At 39.6% G+C, this 21,961-nt stretch overlaps 1 protein-coding gene across 9 annotated transcripts in view; it reads left to right on the forward strand.

Moving 5' to 3' along the window:
• NEK10 (NIMA related kinase 10) overlaps positions 1-21,961 on the forward strand; it is a 297,546-nt gene that overhangs the window by 37,607 nt on the left and 237,978 nt on the right. For 8 of the 9 annotated variants that reach the window (XR_013162877.1, XM_077129956.1, XM_077129961.1 and 5 more), the window contains exons 6-9: positions 7,998-8,082; positions 18,817-18,858; positions 20,301-20,379; positions 21,463-21,530. Coding sequence is in view for 8 of the 9 variants with exons in the window: in XM_077129956.1 (XP_076986071.1) it covers positions 7,998-8,082; positions 18,817-18,858; positions 20,301-20,379; positions 21,463-21,530 (274 nt within the window). In the remaining variant the exon portion in view is untranslated. The remainder of the gene's footprint in view (positions 1-7,997; positions 8,083-18,816; positions 18,859-20,300; positions 20,380-21,462; positions 21,531-21,961) is intronic. The other variant, XM_077129958.1, reaches the window with a different exon arrangement.

A 21,961-nucleotide genomic window follows, 5' to 3' on the forward strand; every position in this document is an offset into this window, starting at 1 on the left:
AGCCAGGAGTCCTTGGATAATAAGGAGTAATTCTTTGCTAACGATGGTCTTGGGACAGTATGCTCAACCTCTTGGCAAAACCAGACCTCTGCTGGCTAATCTAGAAGGAGCTCCTTCTAATCTAGAAGGAGCATTTACATATCCCTGGGCATATAGGGCTCCTGCCCATGAGATAAAGTTTTAGTAGAAGAAAGGAGTGGCAGTTGGCTTGAGGTAGCCTGTAAATGAGGCTGGCGTGAGGAGTGAGATCTCTAGTGGCAGTCCAGTGATGTTCATTCTGACTCTGGGGAGGATGGGTCTTGCTTATTCATGGTTGATATATGCAGACAGTTTGGGTCTGTCTTAGTGTGCAAGGGTTGCTCTGATAAATACCACAAACTGATTGGCTTAAACAGCAAGAATTTTTTGGCTCACAGTTTGGAAATTAGAAGTCCACCATCAAAATATCTATTGGCAGGGCATGTTTTCTTCCAGAGTCTGTAGTAGTCTGGTGGTGGCTCAGTATCTGTTTCTTTCATATGGCAATCTTTTTTTTTCTGCCTTTTTCTCTGTTTTTTCCTAAGTGACTCTCTGAATTTCCTCTCCTTATACAGACTCCAGTCATATGGATTTTGGCTTACCCTGATTCAGTCTGGCCTTACTTTCTTAACTAATAATATCTTCAAAGGTCCTATTTACAAATGGTTTTATAGCCACAGGGCTGGGGAATAGGACTGGAACATGTCTTTAGTTTTCCAGGGCTGCTATCACAAAATACCATGAATGGCCTGACTTAAACCAACGGATGTTTATTTTCACAGTTCTGGAGGTCAGGAGTCCAAAATCAAGGTATCTGCAGGGTTGGATCCTTCTGGAAGTTCTGAGGGAGCACCTGTTCAGTGCCTCTCTCCTGACTTTTGGTGTTGCTAGCAATCCTTGATGTGCCCTGCCCTGTAGACACATCACTTCAATTTGTCTCCATCTGCACATGGTGTTCTGTGTATTTCTGAGTTTTCACATAGTGTTTAATTTGTTAGAGCTGCCAGAATGCAATATACCAGAAACAGAATGACTTTTAAAAAAGGAAATTATTATTCCAAGTTTATAGTTCTAAGGCCATGAAAATGTCTAAATTAAGTCACCAAAAAGAGGTTAATTTCACTCAAGAAAGGCTGATGTCCAGAGCACCTCTGTCAGCTGGGAAGGCACGTGGCTGGTGTCTGCTGGGGTCTTTAGCTTTTGGATACCTCTCAGCTGGGAAGGCACATGGTGACATCTGCTAGCTTTCTCTGTGGGCTTCTTAAAGCACCTTCCCTTGGGGCATTTTCTTTCTACTTCTCCAAAGATCTCTGGTGGTGTGGGCTTTGAAGCACTCTCCAAAATGGTTCCTTCTTAAAGGACTTCAGTAGGTAACCCCATCTTGAATGTCTGGGGATACATCTCCATGGACACCACCTAATCAACAGGCCCCACCCACAGTTGGGTGGGTCATGTCTCCATGGAAACAACTTAATCCAAAAGATCCCACCCAGCAATATTGAATAAGATTAAAGAACATGGCTTTTCTGGGGTACATAACAGTTTCAAACCAGCACATAGTCTTCTTGTAAAGACACCAGTTATTGCATTCAGGGCCCAACCTAATCCAGTATGACATCATCTTAATTGATCTACAAAGACTGTATGTCCAAACGTCACATGAAATTTTGGGGATACTATTTAACCCAGTACAGGGGCAGAGTTGAGTTTCTCAGGACCATAGAGGAGACAAAGCTGAATCCTACCATCAGAGGCCAAGGATAAACATGGAATAAGCTAAGCAGTGAGGCATGGCCTTTGACCACAGCACAACCAAATGCTTCAATTGCCTGGGGCAATGAAGTGTAGTAACTTTGCTGGTTATACCATAGTCTCAGCTGTGGGAGGTGGGAGAGGGTGGGAGAAATGACTTGAATTTTAGTCTGGAAAACTTTGGTTATCTCAGTTCTTCTTAGGTACATATGTAATAACAGACTCTTTTTGTTTCAAGCTTTTATTAGCATTAGCACCAAACACCATTTTTGAACTAGATTGGAGGGCTGTTTGAGATAATCATCACCCTGGCCGGGACCACCTTACAGGTGATATCAGGCCGTGTGCGTGGTAGAAAGTTCCAGGGCAAGGTGGTACTTAGCATCCCTTCTTCACCACTGCAGTGTTGATCATTCCTACATTTTAATTAGAATTTCTGCTGCGATTAGACTCATGTCATGTTAGGGGAACATGTTTCTAGTTCTCTGGGAGTTTCCAGGGCTTAAAGGTACAAAGGTTGAGATGGGAAGCACCTTAGTATTGGCCCACATGGTGGGAGGATTGATGGGGAAGAATGTCAGGAACAGTGGAGAGGCCTGTGTGGCTGAAAGGGAGTGAGCAGGTGGTGGTGGTAGGAGGCAGATCCTGGCCTTGTGAACATGATAAAGACTTTGTCTTTTACTGTGTGAAGTGGGAGCTACTGGATGGTTTGGTCAGAGGAGTAACATGATTTGACTTATGTTTGTAAATGATCTCTTCAGCAGATGCAAGAAGAGCAGAGTAGGGCAAAAAATGGAAGCAGGGATACCAGATATGAAGTTTTTGCAGTAGTCCATGCCAAAGGTGATGGTGGCTTGAATCAGTGGTAATGGAGGAGGTAGTGAAAAGTCAGATTCTGGAGATATTGTAAAGGAAGAGGTGATGGGATTTGCTGAAGTATGTGGCAGAAATAGAGGCAGGAAAGACTCCAAAGTTTTTGGTCTGGTCAACCGGAAGGCTAGAAAGGGTCAGGCTTGTGGCAGACACAAATTTGGTTTTAGACATGCTTCAGGATGCTGTGGGTTCTAGTCTTAGTCTAGACTCTGTCCTCGACCTCCTTGGAAACAAGTGTCCTCATCAGCTGATGTGAAATCACCTTGTATCTCGTATGCTCTACGGCCTATGTAGCAGTATTGAGAGCAGGCAGACACTTTAACATTTTGACTACATTTACTACGAGCTCTACTGGAACATTGCACAGCTGTTCACAGTGGCCCACGGCAGGGCTGGGAAGGGACAATGGGTGTCATCACGGATCATACCTTCTCAGCTAACCAGAGAGCTTACAAAAAGCATATAAGTGGATAGGTTCTGTGTTGATTGCTTTGCTCCCTTTAGTAAAAATCTTTTAAGTGAGGAATATCTGCCTGCACTGTAATTTGTATGTTATTACCTTTATAACACTGCCTTAAGTTAGAGAATTCATTGATTAATACATATTTGGGTAAGTACTGGATACAAGGTACTATGATTTCTGAACCTGGGCATTATCTGGACCCTTCAACCACATAGGGACAGTTGGCCTTATTTTAAAGAATCAAATGCCCTTATTTTAAAGAGCCTTCAGTAACTCTTTGCTAAAGAAACAATTTGAAAGCCTCTCAAGAGCTTTGGCCTGCCGTGGCCCGTCTTTCCTGGGCTTCCCACCCTTCCAAGGACTCACAGAGTGCTCTGGACCTGAGGGATCTGCGCTGGCCTTCCAGGAGGCTGCCAGTGCTGTGTTCCTGCATCAGGAGGTCCCGGCAAGTCTGGGCAGGACCCACAGGGCACCAGGGCACGGGACTGTTTGTGGTCCTGAGGAGGCCTCCTGCTGGCCCCACGCCCACTGCAGGCCTTCCTGAGGAGGCACCAGGAGGGGAGTGAATAATGTGTGAACACCATTTTTTTGACCATCAAGAATTGACTTGAATGTGTCTGGGATAAATGGAGTTGATGGAAATTAGTGGCAACAAGATCCCCAACCAACCTGGACTTTCATTTTCTTTAGCTCATCCTTTCACCTTGTGGGCTTTTCAAGCCCTTTATGAAAGAGAGCCATTTGAAACCAGAGCAGATACAGACCACAGACAGATGAAACCAAGTGAAGGACACAGAGGGTCAGAAACTTCCCAGAGGTGCTAAAAGTGTACTGCAGAACACAGAGAGCTCAGAGAGATGTCCCTGGAGGAGCAAGAGAGGACCCACAGATGCTCAGAGAGAAAGCCACTGGAAATCGAAGCAGAAAGCACTGCATCCAGAACCAGAATCCAGTAGACACCAGCCACATCTCTTCCTAGATGACAAAGGTATTCCAGTCACCATTGGCCTTTCTTCAGTGAAGATTACTGGATGCTTTATGGATGCTGTAAGAATTTCAGAGTTCACCTTGAGAAACTACAAGTTCCTAATCTGTGGAATGCCAACTCTGTGAGGACATGAAGGGGCTCTGCCTGTTCTATTCATTGCACTGTGCTCCACAAATATCTCATGGATACGGAGACAAATGGAGTCTGTCTTGATGGCTGAGCTCTCCCAGGGTCCTCACTGCACCTCAACCTGCAATTTAAGCTTGAATGTCCTACCTTATTCTGCATGCATAACAAATTCAAAAGGACAAATAAACTCTGTTTCTTTCACCATACAAATGTCCAAAGGAGCCGGGGAAGAAATCTCATCACAACTGGTCTCCTGGGGTGGCCTAAACTGCTTTGTTTGGAACTTTGAACTCCTGGATAGCAAGGACAAAGTTGATTTCAGCATCTCACCTGGGGCCAAACTGGCAAGCAGGGTAAGATAAAAAACTGAAACCGGAAATCAAGATCCCATAGATCTGAGGAACCAAATTCAACCGCCAAGTTTGGTCAAGATCTAGTCTTATAACTGAGTGTGGGGACATGGATAAATATTTATTTGCACACTGATGTTTCTGGCGGCAGTGTTCCTGATCTATAATGAATGGAGGTGGCTTAAGGGTACAGTGACAGAGGAATGGAAGGGAAAACTATGGTGTATACATACAATGAACTACTGAGCGGCTGCTAGAGCAAATGAAATTGTGAGGCATGCACCTAGGTGAATGAAACTTAAGGATGGTATGTTGGATGAAATGTCAGAAACAAAAAGACAAATATTATCGTGCCTCAATTATATGGAGTAACTATAGTGTAAAAACTTGGTGAATTTATGTTGAAAGCATGGGTTATCAGGTTGGGGCTTATTGTAAAGGGAGCTACATTGTAAGCTCTTTCAGCAGTCACATATATTCAGGAAGTAACTTAATTCTAAACTCTGAGATACATGGTCTTTCCCAGAAACTTTGGGTATCTGTGTGACACCTGGGACTCAGAGTTAGAACTCTGAAACTATAAAAGACAACAGTACCCCATACAGGAGCTGTTTTAAAAGTTGAAAAAGTGGTCAGACATCGAGTAGCGATATGAATGAAACTGATCTGGATAGGGTTAAGGTGTATCAGAGGACTGGGTAAAGTATGATATCATTCATATTTTAAAACTTCAACTTCTGTGTGAGACTAAAGGGAGAGATGTTTATTTGGTACAAAATTTATATTTTGACTAGTGCATTTCCTAATTAAACTAGTGCATTTCCTAAATTCAGCAGTTTAGTTGAACACCATAAGTACATGGAATCTTGAATAGAGCATTGATTTTGTTGGTTTGTCCAAATTAGTGTGATGCCCCATAAATCCCAGAGTGATTTGGACAGTGAATAAAGAAGTATTCGCAAAATCCCCTTGGGGAAATGGGGAGAAAGGGAGAAAAATTCACCTTCCCCATCTGGAGAATTTCTGATATTTTTGCAAGCAGTGGGGACAACCAAATCAGTAGGCCAAGCCCTAGATCTTGGAGTTCACCCCTATGAAACTTATTCCTGCAAAAGGTAGGCTGATCCTACTTAAAATCAGAACTAAGTATCGCCCCTAGAGAACCTCTTTTGTTGTTCAGATGGGGCCTCTCTCTAAGCAGATATGGCAAGTGAACTCACTGCCATCCCCACCCCTATGTGGGACATGACTCCCAGGAGTGTAAATCTCCCTGTCAACGTGGGTCAGAAATTCTGGGATGAGCCAGCACTCAGCATCAAGGGATTGAGAAAATCTTCTTGACCAAAAGAGGGAAGAGAGAAATGAGAAAAATAAAGGGCAGTGGCTGAGAGATTTCAAACAGAGTTGAGAGGTTATCCTGGAGGTTATTCTTATGCATTATATAGATATCCCTTTTTTGGTTTATAGTGTATTGAAGTGGCTAGAGAGAAGTGCCTAAACTGTAGAACTGTGTTCCAGTAGCCTTGTTTCTTCAAGATGATTGTATAATGATATAGTTTTTACAGTGTGACTATGTGATTGTGAAAACCTTGTGTCTGATGCTCCTTTTATTTAGGGTATGGGAAGATAGTAAAAAATATAGATAAAAATAAACAAACAATAATGGGGAGACATAGGTTAAAATAAATTGGGTAGAAGGAAATACCTGTGGTCAATGAGAGGGAGGGGTAAGGGATGTGGTATGTATGAGTTTTTTTCATTTTTCTTTCTTTTCTGAAGTGATGCAAATGTTCAAAAAATTATCATGGCGATGAATACACAACTATATGATGATATTGTGAACCATCGACTGTATACCATGTATGAAATGTTTGTAGGTTTAGAATGTTTGTATGTTTGCATGTTGTTTTATCAATAAAAATATTTAAAAAAAAAACAAAAGGGAAAAAAAGCCTCTTAAAATGGACTTGAATGAATACTTTATCATCTGATGGCCATGAAGTGATACTTCTAAGATAAATGGTTTTTTTGAAATCTCCTGAGAATATTAAGTGTATTCATTGTTTGAAGCAACAATCCAAATTCTGCCTTCCAAACAGGCCCAGTTTCATTAGTTGCCTCTGTGCCTTTTAGTAAAAAACAACACAAAACAAAACCTTCAGTTTCTTCAAGTGAGTTTTACTTTAATCTCAAAGAATTCTAATGAATCTCTGTACTCTGCTTTATTGTTAAATACACAGCTGTTGGGTAATGTTGGTGCTTTTCCCAGAACCCTCAGATCTCTCATCCTTTTGTTTGGTGCTTTTCACCTCCAATAGTGAGGTGTCTGGCTCTCTGAGTCTGTTTTGCCTGCAGGCACAGAGAGTATGTGCCTGGGTATTTATTCCCTCAGGCCCATCCTGCAGCCCTCAGCCAATGGCAACAGTTTTGGGAATATGAAAGCCCAGTTCCCTTGTCTCAGTGTAGGACACTTCTGAGACATAACTTACAGTCCAGAGTTTCCCTGCAGGATTAGTCTGAAACTGGCACTTGCCTGAGATTGCCTCTGTGCTTAGTTTCCCCCCTTCTCCCACTGTGTCTCCTCAGAGCACTCCTTAGTCATTCTCTTGCATGCCAGTCTTCATGTCAGGGTCTGCTTCTGGAGAAACTGACCTCAGAAAATACTTTATCATTGTATTTCCCGAACTGTGCACTGACGTCCAAGGGTACTACTTTGAACTCCTTGGGGTGTTCTGGGATATTTTAAATTTTCAAGGAAAAAAAAATAATGCCAAACATCTGTCAGACATAGTGCAAACTACTCAGTGCCATTTACTATTTCAACATTAGATTGTGTTACTTTTTATACGATGGCAAATCTTAAGTTGGGTTTGCTATGATGAAAAGTAAGTCGGTATCAAAATAAGGATAGATTAGAAAATGAAGATGTTGATGTGATTCTAAGGCTTGAGAAATTCAGTGTGCAAAGGTGCATGTACCCTATGGTAAGTAATTTGTGGTTATTTTAGAATAAAATATTTATCTTTTAATGTAGGTGTATTATTTTTTCAAATGGGTACTAAAAGTTGTTAGGGCATAAAGCCTTTTAAACCAGACCTAACTACTTAATAATGAAACTTTTAGCTATTCTTTTGGCCTAGGGTTCTATGAAAAAATTACTTAGTCACTAAGGGTGCTATGAATCAAATAAGTTTAGGGTCTGTCCTCTGCTTCATACTGGAAAAGATGCTTTACATGTGGTTTGCATAAAAATGGGTTAAGTGTTCAAGTGCCAAATAACAGCACTTACTGTAGATGAAGGTTGTTGAACTCAGCACCTATTCCTGTGTATATTTGTCATTTTCCTTCACAGTTTTGCATTGTTCATGAATTGTCACCCTTGGCTTTCAGACTTGAACATGTTCATTTTGTCTTCTTTTTTCAGAGAGTGGGTTAATCGAGCCCCATCCATCCATTTTCTGAGAGTGTTAATTTGTCTAAGACTACTAATGAGAGATCCATGTTATCAGGTTGGTTGGAAAAAAAAGTTTTTTTAACTCATTATAAAGATGAAATAAAAACTTGGTGTTCTTTTTTGAAGTGGGCTGTGTTCACATTTTTTTTCTCTCACAACTCAGTAGCTTCCAAATTTGGAAAATGTCTCATTTGCTATTTGAAAAGATAGGAGAGAAGTGATATAATAGGGACCTATGGAATTTTGTGGATTGAACTTTGGGTCTTTGCTTTCATTATAACATGGCATTTTAACATTAATGGTAGAAAGAATGTTCACTTGGCCAAATGTTCCGTGTGTTCATGACTAAGCAGCTCACGAGGTCAAAGTCAACAGTGATGGGTAGGGGCCTTGTCATGTGGCTCCAGTATCAGCAGCTGCCACTGAGTCTATTCCTTCCCCTCTCCACCCTCTTGCTTAAGACCTTGAGTTAGTGGCCTCTCACATGTCACAGCTGGAGGTATAGAAGTAAAGAATGTTCCTCTATTCCCACTCATTAGGTAAATGTACTGCCTCTAGCATAGTGCCTCTCAAACTTGAATGTGCACAGGAGTCACCTGTGGATCACGTAAATTCAGAGTCTGATTCAGTAGGTGCAAATTGAGGCCCAAGATTCAGCATTTCTAACAGGTTCCCAGGGGATGCTGATGCCTTGACCACGGTCCACTCTTTGAGTAGCAGAAGTTTAGCACTTTAGTAGTGACATATGTTTTCCAAAGAAAAGCTTACCTGACACTTCACCAGGATCTAGAAGGCCAGTCCTCCTCTTCCTGGCTGGTTGATAGCTGATTCTGTAAAGCAGTGGCTTTTAACTTTTCTTTTTCTTTTTTTTTTTTAACATGGGCAGGCACTGGGAATCGAACCCGGGTCCTCGGGCATGGCAGGCAAGCACTCTTAACTGCTGAGCCACCGTGGCCCGCCCGGCTCTTAACTTTTAGCATTCATCCATAATATCTGGAGGACTTGAAGATTGCTGCACCCATCACAGAGATTCTGATTTAGTAGGTTTGTGCCAGGGCCTGAAAATGTGCATTTTTAATAAGTTCTCAGGGATGCTGTTGCTGGGGAACCACATTTTGAGAACCACTATTATAAAGCCTCAGTGTGGCATATTGATCAATGTTGTTTCTGCTTGCCTATGTCAAATATCTAAGCAATGTTCTCATTGTTCATGCGTGCTCTCCTTTTTCAATAATTTTCACATTATTATTTTTTTCTGAGAAGCATCCTTTTTCATATCCTGCCCTAATAAGCTATAAGGAAGCTCAGAACATTCAGAAAATCTTTTATTTTGGATTCAATTTTATTGATGAATCCTTGTTTGAGTCAGAAGTATTTCCCTTCGTTATCCTAATAGCATTCTTCTTTAAAATTTGCTTTAAAAATTTTTGTTTAAGTACCAGTTATCTTCAGAGCCTGCTTGGGTCTGAGCTTTCTTGGATTCAAGGTCACTCCACATCTTTCCTTTAGAAGCATCACCCACTTCTTTAAATTGTATTCTCAGCTGGCTTCGGGCTAGTGTTGTTTAGCTAACTCAACAACCATTTGAATACCTGATTCAGGACATTGTCCTGTATGTTCCATATGTTTCTGAACTGACATTTACAATTCTATATGGGTCATATATAATAAGGGTGAACTATATGTTCTATTTTTTTTCTGAATTAATCTCAACATATTGCCATTGTTCCTGCTTAATTATTACTGCCACCATCTTTTATTTTCCTACATGCGCCAATTTGGATGAAAACATTATATATGTAATATTAATAAAAGTATTCATGGGACTAGGTGGATTTTTTAAGCTGGAGATTCCATTCTCTTTGATTTTTAGAATTCAACAAAATGTTCTTAGAGATATCCTGAAAATTGAAGGCAATGCTGCCATAATCTGTTTGCTGATCTCCCAATCTGAAGAACTGCTGCTCCTAATCTAGTTCGAGATGGATTGGAACAGGGTGGATTGTATTGCCCTTTAAAGAATTTAGTGACCACTTAAACTCGTTTATGGAACTTTGTAGCCAAAACACATATTAAAGTCTCCCCATGATTGCTGTTCTTTCCATAGAAGGGGATTCTTTTAAGATCTGAATCTCTCCTCCCTGGCACTCTTTGTACATAGTGGAACATGTGCTCAAGCAGTTGTTTAACATCTTGAGTTGCCAAGAATTGTCACAAAGCTATGCTGGGGTGTACTACAAATTTATGCTGGTGAATCTCAGCATTGCCATTGCTGTGCTTTTTTCCCCTCTCTTATTGAGTCAGTATTGCAGGATCCAGAGAGGCTGTTCCACCTCATCTCCACCTCGATGCCTAAATCTCCTCCTGCCCCTGTTATTCTCTCTAAATTGTATCATCTCCTGTTTTGTAGGGGAGACTGAAGCCATCCTAATCTGAGCTCTCTTATTTTCTCTATTGTTTGTTTGAAATATTTGGATTATCATGAAACTTTACTTCTGATTTTAAAAGTAAATATTCCTCCTTCTTGCCATGGCTTGGTCTCTAATTGTTCCCTTTCTCATCTTGTGAGTGGCTCCCTTTCTGTTCTTCCTTATCATAAAAATGCCCTTTTCTGGACCCAGCTACACCTTCCAGTCTTTATCTTACCTTTATTGCTGCTTTTCTTGAAGATACCATCTATGCATCCTGAATCCACTTCCTTTCCATCAGAAATGCTGAGTTGCATACTTCTATGTACAGGGTCCTCTGGGGAAGCTGTTTAAATAGGCCACAGTGTGCAATGTTGTGAACTTTGTTCCTTGGCCCAAGAGGTTATGAACTGGTGGCTCGTGTTTTAAAAATTCCTCAGTCTTAATTTCTAATATGGTAAAGATAAGTATGTACAACCCACATTAAAAAAAGCTCTTTGGGGTTCTCAGTGATTTTTAAGAGTATTAAGGGGTTCTGAGACCAAAAAGTTTGAGAACTTCTGATGTAGCACATTATAGTCAATAGTTTTTAAATGTGAGCTCTTCAATTATTTTCCCCATCTTTATACCTTTAGAACCAACTCTTATTTCTTTTAACGGCACAATCTTTCTTCCAGATTCTAAAGTAGGAAACTTAGGGGCATTTCTTTTATTTTCCTTTTAGTCGTGCCCTACAAATCTGAATTTATATACTAAGGCTTTTTTTTTTTTTAATATGCTGTAATGCAGGGATCACATTTCATTCTTTTTCCATGTGAGTATCCTGTTACTGCAGCACTTTTTGTTGAATTTTTGTTTGTTTGTTTTTCTTTCTTTGTTTACTTATTTGTTTGTTTTGGGAAGTACATAGGCTGGGAAACAAACTCGGGTTTCCCATATGGCAGGAGAGAATTCTACCACTGAACTACCCTTGTACCCCTATATTAAGGCTTTTATAAGAGTAATTGCTATTCTACCTGGAAAGATAAGTAAAGGCCAGCCCATAGAGGGGCCTTAAATTAATGACAAAGGAATAAGCAGTATAGAACCACTAATGATTTTTAGTCATAGGTGTAAAATGGTCATATTAGCAATTTAATATTAAGGGCTGAGAGCAATGGGCTCTGTATTGATTTAATTGCTGGGTTGGTTTAGTATGAGGAAGCCTACTGGAAATTTTAGGTAAAAATAGTTGTGTACGGATAACACATGTTGGGGCAATGTACTTCATTTTTAAAAACTTATGGGATCCATGGGATGGGGAGAGGGGGAAGAAAAAGGAAAAATCCAGGTAATAGGCAAAACAAGGACATTGTCTACCTTTTACAGAGTGGATTGAAGATCAGATTGATTAGGGGACTTTCTTCAAGTCTGGGATCCAATTTTTTGACCCTCCAGCCTGTGACAGAGACAGAATAATGAGGTCTGAAAGAGCAGGCAGGAGGCATTGCAGTAGTGTAAGCGGGCAATCATATTTGCTTTTTATATCAGTGACCAGAAGTGTTAAGATTAGGTGTATGCATGCCTTGTAATCATGGTTTTCTCTAGTTCAACTCTGGAACTGGGGTTAGTGTAACCCCATTAGTGTAACCACAGGATATACAAGGAAGACCAGGGGTCTGTGAGGAATCTTCTGACCTTGGTCCAGTTTTCATAGGAGCATGGGGATGGGGAGTTTATTTCATAAATAGAGGTTGAATTCTTAAGTACCTAGTGACAACATTTTTAAAGAGTGATAAGGACTCTTTCCCCTTCCTATACTTTGTAGCAGTGTTTCTCAAACTGTTTTCCACTAGCAGTGATAAGTATTCTATGAAAAGAAATGGACTTTGACAAATGAGTTTAGGAGAAAAAAGAACAAACTTCACGCTAGCTCTCATCTTGGAGACTTACAGTGCATGGCATCATACTAAAGGCTCTGAGGAGTTCCATGATAAAGGAACTCATTAAAATCTGCCTTTGCTAGCATTTCCCAAGCTGATTTGACCGATTTTTTTCCTTTTTTTTTGTAGAATGTCTAATACCACCCATTGCACAGAATAAAATGACTGTTCTTAGAACACAGTTTGGGAAACATTGCCTTAATCATATACTGTTTGTTTTTTTTTTTAAAGGTGCCAGAATTTTTTTTTAAATTTTTTATTAATTAAAAAAAATTCAAGAAACACAACCATTCCCAACACATACACTCAGCAATTCACAATATCATCACATAGTTGCGTATTCATCATCATGATCATTTCCCAGAACATTAGCATCAATTCAGAAAAAAGAAATAAAAAGACAACAGGAAAATATAATAAACAGAAAAAAAAAAATTTTACAGGCCATACCGCTTACTGATCCCTTTCATTGATCACTAGAATTTCAAACTAAATCTGTTTTAACATTTGTTCCCCCTATTATTTATTTTTTTTCCATATGTTCCTCTCATCTGTTGACAAGGTAGATAAAAGGAGCATCAGACACAAGGTTTTCACAATCACACAGTCACATTGTGAAAGCTATATCATTATACAATCATCATCAAGAAACATGGCTACTGGCACACAGCTCTACATTTTCAGGCAGTTCCCTCCAGCCTCTCCATTACATCTTGGATAACAAGGTGATATCTACTTAATGCATAAGAGTAACCTCCAGGATAACCTCTTGACTCTGGAATCTCTCAGCCATTGACACTTTGTCTCATTTCACTCTTCCCCCTTTCAGTCGAGAAGGTTTTCTCAATCCCTTGATGCTGGGTCTCAGCTCATTCTAAATTTTTTCTCAATCCCTTGATGCTGAATCTCAGCTCATTCTGGGCTTTCTGTCCCATGCTGCCAGGAAGATCCACACCCCTGGTAGTCATGTCCCACGTAGACAGGGGGAGGGTGGTGAGTCTGCTTGCTATGTTGGCTGGAGAGAGAGGCCACATCTGAGCAGCAAAAGAGGTTCTCTTGGGGGTGACTCTTAGGCTTAATTTTAAGTAGGCTTGACCTATCCCCTGTGGGATTAAGTTTCATATGAACAAACCCCAAGACTGGGGGCTCAGCCTATAGCCTTGGTTGTCCACACTGCTTGTGAGAATATCAAGAATTCAACTTGGGGAAGTTGAGTTTTCCCCCATTCTCACCATTCCCCGAAGGGAACTTTGCAAATACTTTTCCAGTCACTGATCAAATCACTCTGGGATTCATCAGGGCATCATCTGGGCAAACCAACAAAATCTCATGTCCTATACAAAGTTCCATGTACTTAAGGTATAATCAACTATCTACATAAGTTATATTAGGAGATGCACTAGTCAAAGTATAGATTTGTACCAAATAGACATTTTTTGCTTTAGTCTCACACATTAGTTGAAATTTTAAAATATTAATTACCATCTATTTTCAGCACACTGCAGTAATGATATTCTTTTGTTCTTCCTCATGCAAAAACATTTTTAAATTTGTACATTTAGTCACTATCATTATACACTCTAGGCATTCCTAGATTACACTATCTCAATCTTTTATCATCTATCTTTCTTTGTGATTTCATTTATGCCCCAGCCCTCCTCCCTCTATCATTCTCATATGCAGTTTCATTCAGTGTTTTAACATAATTGTATTACAGTTAGGTAATATTGTGCGGTCCATTTCTGAGTTTTTATATTCAGTCCTGTTGCACAATCTGTATCCCTTCAGCTCCAACTACCCAATATCTTACCCTATTTCTATCTCCTGATGGTCTCTGTTACCAAGGAAATATTCCAAGTTTATTCACTAATGTCAGTTCATATCAGTGAGACCATACAGTATTTGTCCTTCTGTTTCTGGCTAATTACACTCAGCATAATGTTCTCAAGGTCCATCCATGTTGTTACATACTTCATAACTTTATTCTGTCTTACAGCTGCATAATATTCCATCTTATGTAAATGTCACAGTTTGTATAGTCAACTGTCTGTTGATGGACGTTTTGGCTGTTTTCATCTCTTGGTAATTGTTAATGATGCTGCTATAAACATTGGCGTGTAAATGTCCATTTGTGTCCGTGGCCTCGTGTCCTTTGAGTAGAGACAGCATATACATGGGTCCTGTTTTTTAATCCATTCTGCCAGACTATGTATTTTGATTGGAGAGTTTAATCCATTAACATTCAGTGTTATTACTACATGGGTAGTACTTTCTTCTATTATTTTGCCTTCTGGATTTTATATGTCATACCTAATTTTCCTTCTTTTTAACCTTTACTCATAATCTTCCTTTCTACACTCTTCTCCACACCTCTCTCTTCTGTCTTCATATCTGTCTCTAGTGTTCCCTTTAGTATTTCTTGCAGAGCTGGTCTCTTGGTCACAAATTCTCTCAGTGATTTTTTTGTCTGAAAATGTTTTAATTTCTCCGTCATTTTTGAAGGACAATTTTGCTGGATATAGAATTCTTGGTTGGCAGTTTTTCTCTTTTAATAATTTAAATATATTATCCCACTGTCTTCTCGCCTCCATGGTTTCTGCTGAGAGATCTGCACATAGTCTTATTGGGCTTCCCTTGTATGTGATGGATTGCTTTTCTCTTGCTGCTTTCAAGATCCTCTCTTTCTCTTTGACCTCTGACATTCTGATTATTAAATGTTTTGTAGTATGTCTATTTGGATCTATTCTCTTTGGGGTACGCTGTACTTCTTGGATCTGTAATTTTACATCTTTCATAAGAGTTGGGAAATTTTCAGTGATAATTTCCTCCATTAGTTTTTCTCCTCCTTTTCCCTTCTCTTCTCCTTCTGGGACACCCACAACACGTATATTCGTGCCCTTCATAGTGTCATTCAATTCTCTGAGTCCCTGCTCATATTTTTCCATTTTTTTCCCTATAGTTTCTGTTTATTGTCGGATTTCAGATGTTCCGTCCTCCAGTTTAGATATCCTATGTTCTGTCTCTCAAAATCTACCATTGTAGGTTTCCATTGGTTTTTTCATGTCTTCTACTATGTCTTTCATTCCCATAAGTTCTGTGATTTGTTTTTTCAGACTTTCAGTTTCTTCTTTTTGTTCTTTCCTTGCCTTCTTTATATCCTCCCTCAATTCATTGATTTGGTTTTTGATGAGGTTTTCCTCATCAAAAACTTGATGAATGTCTGTTCGTACATTCTGAATTAATTGTTTCAGCTCCCGTATGTCATTTGAATTGTTGGTTTGTTCCTTTGACTGGGCCATATCTTCAATTTTCCTAGTGTGATTTGTTATTTTTTGCTGGCATCTAGGCATTTAATTAACTTAATTAGTTTATTCTGGAGATTGCTTTCACTTCTTTTACCTAGGGTTTTCTTGCTGGATGAATTTGTTGTCTATCTGTTCTTTGACATTCTGTTCAGCTTTATCTGGACCTTTAGCTTAAGTTTTGTTTAACAGAGGAGAATTTTTCAGTCCTTGTTTTCTTGTTTCTTGCCTGCTTGTGTGGTGCCTTCCCCCCACACACACTTAGGAGGGTCTACTTAGATATTATAGACCCCAACCAGATTTTCCCAGACCAAACTGGCCTCCTATCAGGAGGAAAGAGTCACCTGAGTTGGTTTTCCCTGAGGGTGAGACCCAGCAGGTTGAAAAACTTTCCTGTGAGGTCTCTGGACTCTGTTTTTCTTATCCTGCCCAGTATGTGGCGCTTGTCTGACTGCAGGTCCCACCAGCATAAGATGATGCAATACCTTTAACTTTGGCAGACTCTCCCTGCTGAGGGCGTGGTAGAGAAAGAGGAGAGGTTGTAGGCTGGTTTTAATGGCTTAAAATTACCAAGCCCTGGGGTCTGAATTCCTTGAGGAAGGAATTCCACCTGAGTTGGGCTTCACCCCTCCCCTGGGGAAGGCACAGGCTCCAGACAAGCCCCCAAAAGAGCTCACTTCTGCCTATGCCTGGGGCAGTTGCAGCCTGAAAAGTCCTGCCACTGTATCCAGAGACAGTCAAGCTTTGTAGATACACAGCCACAAAAGCCTTTGTTTCCTTCTTTTTTCTTCCCCTTTTTTCTGTCAGTCCTGCCCCCTTGGCACTGGGGCAAAAATGAGCAACCTCTGATTTGATCAGGTTCACCTAAGCTGGGGGCCTATTTTTAGTAGTCAGAATTTGTTAATTAATCCCACAATTGGCATTTGATTGTACCCAGTCTCTGCTGCTGGTAAAGTCCTTTCCTTTCCCCTCTGGGAAGTGGCCTGTGGGGGAGGGGTGCTGGCCACCGCCGCTTTGGAAACTAACGGTTCTGGGGGGTGCTCGCAGCCGGTCCAGCTGGTCCAGACTGGGGTACGCTGTGTGTCTGGTCACTAACGTGGCCCAGGAGCTGTTCTGTACTGTTTCTGGTTATTTAGTAGTTGTTCTGGAGGATGAACTAAAACGCGCACGTTGTTAAGCTGCCATCTTGACCTGGAACCAATCATATACTGTTAATATTGAATATAAAATAACTATGTTTCTTGTTTTCTTGTCATGGTAAGCATTTAAAAATATGATCAATACTAGAGCAAAAATAAATATCATTTAAAAATTATTCTCTTCCTTGGTATCTTCCCTCTTGTAAGCTTCAAATTTGGTTTCCTTCATATGAGACTCCCAGATTTTAATGTTTGGCTCTTACCCTATTTCCCATGGTCTGTTGAATCTTTTTTCATCTGAATATCCATCAGCACCTTGACATGTTGCAAACTGAGCTTTCCCCTCTGTGCGGTCTGTTCCTCTCCTGCTTCCCTGTGTCTGTCACTGTTTCCCAGTCACCCAGGCCCAAATATGTTGATGTCTTCTACTTCACTTCCTTTTTTACAGTCTGTTTTCATGTTCAGGTGATCATATCACTTCAAAACCATCCTTGCCTCTCCATTCTCATTCTCACCACCGACTCCCAATTGGGCTCCCAGTTGTCCCCATCTTCCCTTTCCAAATTCATTCTGAGTCTAGAGTAAAGTTCTTACAAGTGTTCTACTTTCCTATTGATGATCTGTCTAGATGTTCTATCCATTATTAAAAGTGGAATATTAAAGTCTCCTGCTGATAATGTAGAACCATCTACTGTTCCCTTCAAATCTGTTAATAGTTGCTTCATGTATTTTGGGGCTCTGCTCTTTCCTGCATATCTATTTCTAATTATGTCTTCTTGTTGAAATTATTAGGGAGTTCACAGGACTATCTTTAATTGAGTTATAATTGTCCCTTCATATTTAATTTAAACATGGGTTTGTTCAGTGTTTATTTATTTGCTTTTCATAAAATAAGGAAACTTTGACCCGGGAGGCCTTGAGAACCTGTGCCTTTTTCCCATCCTGCCCAGTCAGTTGGCTTCATGGTGGAACTAGATTGGTGTCTCTCACACTCATGTACTTCATCCCCCATGCATTTCCCTGAATTGAAATGTGGCTGATGGCTAATGTTTATATATCAAATAACTTCCCTGTGTGCAGGTTAGGGAGGAGGGAAATGTCAATACGGCTTTCATCGAGCAGGTTAGAGGCCACCTGAAAGCACATTTGCCTGTAGGTAAATGCCAATGTGAATAACTTGAGAGTACTTACTATTAATAGAGTTCCAATAGAGTTCCACTAGTCCAAGCTAGTCCCTTTCACGACTCCAACTTTCCACCCCTTCTCTTCCTTAATTAACACAGTGGGACAGCTTCAATAGTGTAATAGAATGTCTTCTTATTGAGAATTATATTTAAAATCCTGAGTCAGGACACATTTTTCATTGAGTATCCTTAAATTTGTTTAGAAAATGGTATTAAGACAATTAGACCAATAATTTTAGAGAGAATCCGTATAGCCTACTAAGCCAGTGCTTCTAAAACTGTATTGTACATATGAATCATGTGGGGATATTTTGAAATTCAGGGTGGGATACTGCAGGTCATTTCTAATCAACTCCTAGGTCATATTAATACTGCTGGTCTATGGACCACACTTTGTGTGGCAAAGGCCTAGAGGAAGGTCCTGGGAGTTTGTTAATGCTGGATTCTTGTCTAGGCTCTCTTTCTCAGGCAAAATGGATTACCTTTCTGGGCCTCTGTTTCTCTCTTCTGTAACATGAGGGGGGTTGAATGAAATGACATCTATCAGCTCTTCCTGGCTCATTTTGTGGTGACATATGAGGAATAAAAAGAAGAGATAGGCTACAGCTCTGAGCACATATACAATCTCTTAAATTCAACCAAACTTGCATATTTATTAATAGTTCATCTTACATGTAGGTGAATAACTAATATTATGGTTTTCCATATTTAAGTTAGAATATAGAGTTCAAGAAATAATTATAAATCTCATGACTTACTAAAGAAATTGCATGTAAGATATGCCCCCCTCCACCCTCATCTTTTGTATATGTTGCTTTGTTTTTATTTTATTAGGAAATACTCCACAGCTTGGGTGGGATTGAAAACCTAGCTCAGGTAAGATTCTTTTTGCAGTGGTTGTTCTTTATTTTCATTTGGCATTGCTCCGAGCAAAGATTAAATAGGTGCATGACAGAAGGTGACTTTTTTACAGTATGCTGCCTGCCAGGGCAGGAGTGGGGGGGGTTGATAAGTGTGAGTGTGAGGCATGATATTCACAGAGCAGGGGGGCACCCAGGACATTTGGTCTTGCTAATTGGGTTCACTTTACCTGGCCTGTTGAAAGGAGAAAGTGCCACAGAAGGTCACTAAAAGTCTTTAGTCAGTAGTGAAAAGAAATAGGTATTGGCTGGCAGTTCTAAATTCTCAGAATGGTACATACCATATAGTGAGGAAAAATATTTGTTATAAAGAGCTTCCTAACTTCTTTTCATATAAAAAATGAATTACTGTATGCATGAAAATATTTTAAAATAAATTACAATATGAGAAATGATCATGACTTCATTTAATTTTCTGCTTTGGCTACTACTGAGGAAAAGTGAACAGGTGAATATAAATGATAAGCATATTGAAGATATGGGTTTATTAATACAGTAAAGCAAATTTTGGGGACATGTCATCGAGTTGGGATAGCCTGGTCTCCTAAAATCTATAGTGTTCATAGAGAGAATGATTTTCATAACTTTGTGGCTTTGCTAACAAATTATGAATTATTAATGGATGATTAAGAAACATGAGAATTTTATGTTAAATCTTTTTTAATTATATTCTCATTCTTGGGAAACTGCTACAACATGTCTAGTTTTGTTTTTAATTTATATTTTAAAAATTTGCTGAAGATTCACCTCATTTAATAGCATTCCATAAATTGTATTTAAAGGGAATTTAGGTAAACTGGCTTTCCTTATCCGCTTTGAGTTCCATTATAAATCAGAAATTATGTGTGTTTCTCTGAGCCTATTTCTTATTATAATCACTTATCCTAGTGAGGAATTATCAGACTGCTCCATTCCCATTCTATTATTTTTATTGCTATCTCCATGTACCTGGTTAGATATAATTTAGAATATCACAAGGTATAACATCAATAAAATATATTTGGTGGGTTATAAAAATTCTACTAAAAAGGTACACTGAAGAATTAAAAATTTTCTGTATTATATGTTGAACATCACGTTTAGTGTCTTGTATTTGAATGCTAGATGACACCACAAACTTATTCAGCTAAAGTCATATCGAGACTTTTTGAGAGTTTATACAATCTTTGGGTGGCCCCTGCCTCAACTTCAGTGTGTATAGGAGAAGGCAAAAATCTAGAAACCCCACAACCTTGTGCTTGAATGAAACAGACGCAAAAGGAATGTTGTATAGTATTTGGTGAATCTGTTGTGCCACCTACAGCTCAGTTTGAAAAAGTGCACGACCTTGTCCATCACCTACTAGTGTGCCTGTGCGTCCTCCCCTCTGACATTCTTGTGGTCTGATCCCTCCTGCAGTACATGGAGATGGTGGCCCATGAGTACCTCGGCTATGGAGAAGAGCAGCACAGTGTGGACAAGCTGGTCAACATGACGTGTAAGCGTTGTCAGGGAGATGCAGTCAGCTTCCTGCACGTGTTAGAATAGGCAGTAGGAAAAAAAAAGGATGCTTTGAACTTTATGAACACACCCATATAATATTATGGTGTTGAGAGTCCAGGCCAATTGTTAATATATTCAGTGGCAAGACATACCCACAAGGAGGACTTTTGGATCACAACCCTGACCATGAAAAGCATAATTTCATGTTGGAGGAGATTTTTATTGAGCACAAGTTTATATGATGAAAGAGAGACTTCCATAAAAGCAAATTTTTGTAAAAATATTTTTGTCTTCTTTGGTTTCTATTAAAATTTCATAGACTATTCATTTTTCATCTATAATTGGGTATTAATAATAATACCTTTCTAACGAGTATCTAGAACATTCAGAACATAAAAATGAAAAAAACTATACCCTCATAAATGTTGACGATGATGTGAAAACTTTGGTCTGTGTGGGTGATATATTCCTTAGTTTCTCAGACTAGTCTCTCAGACTGGTCTCTTTGAAGCTGTTCCAGCCTTACCTTTCCATCTACTCCGGATTTGATTAGCTGCAGGCTTCCTACCAGTGGGGGTGCTAGTCCGTTTTCTCTGTATGAGTAGACTGGTTTCCTATATTTGTTAGTGGGGTAGCACAATGCTTCTCAGTTATGGTGAGAAAATAGTCCATGGCAAGTCCTGTGTACCACGAAGTCTCTTTGAAACTTTTCCTGAACTTCTTTGTCCCCCTTTATAAGTTGACATCTTTACAGGAGGCTCTTTGAAGACCAGGCCTCATTTTGAACTTGTAATGATATAAAAGAATTGTTTAACTTTAAGGGGAAGGGAAATTTGCCTTTTGGTCTTTCCATGTATCCTTATTACAATAATATTATAAAGTAATTACTAGCTGTGCTTCAAGGGATAGTTCATGGGGTTAAAAAATAACCCACTGCCCCTTCCCTCCATTGATCCTTTTGTGTTATCTGTATTCTTCCTTTTTCTGTTTACCCATCAATATTTCAGACATGAAGCTCTGTGGTTACTGCCTCATTTAAACTCCACATCCCTTTTTGAGTTATTTTCTCCTTTTATAGATATTTTTCAAAAACTTGCTGCTGTCAAAGACCAAAGAGAATGGGTCACCACAAGTGGCGCTCACAAGGTGAGTGGTCCATGAAAGAGTGAATGCTTTAGCCTTGTATGGCAGTGGTTCACATGCTCAGGTTCACAGCCTTTGTGGTCAAACCATGTGCTATATACAGTTCTCAAAAATGTAACCTCGTCTTAAAATGCGATCTCAGCCATCCTTTTATGTTTTTACCGACCTAGGGAGAAAATATAGGAAATATAAATAAAGGTTTTCTGAAGCTCTTTTTCTTTTTTCTGAAGTTCTTTTCCTAGGCCATTTAATATCAACTCAGTTTATTGCGTAATTTAAGTGTTGCTTAGAAAACCTGACTGTATGTAAATTGACACCGTCTGTGTGTGTGTGGTGTGTATGCATTATGGCACACAGATCTATATTAGTTTGAACCACATGAAATAGTCATTGTTTGTAGGACAAAATTGGTTGAACATAGGCATTTCTATTTG

The sequence above is a fragment of the Tamandua tetradactyla genome, chromosome 15, assembly GCF_023851605.1.
Source record: "Tamandua tetradactyla isolate mTamTet1 chromosome 15, mTamTet1.pri, whole genome shotgun sequence".
Classification (NCBI taxonomy): Eukaryota; Metazoa; Chordata; class Mammalia; order Pilosa; family Myrmecophagidae; genus Tamandua; species Tamandua tetradactyla.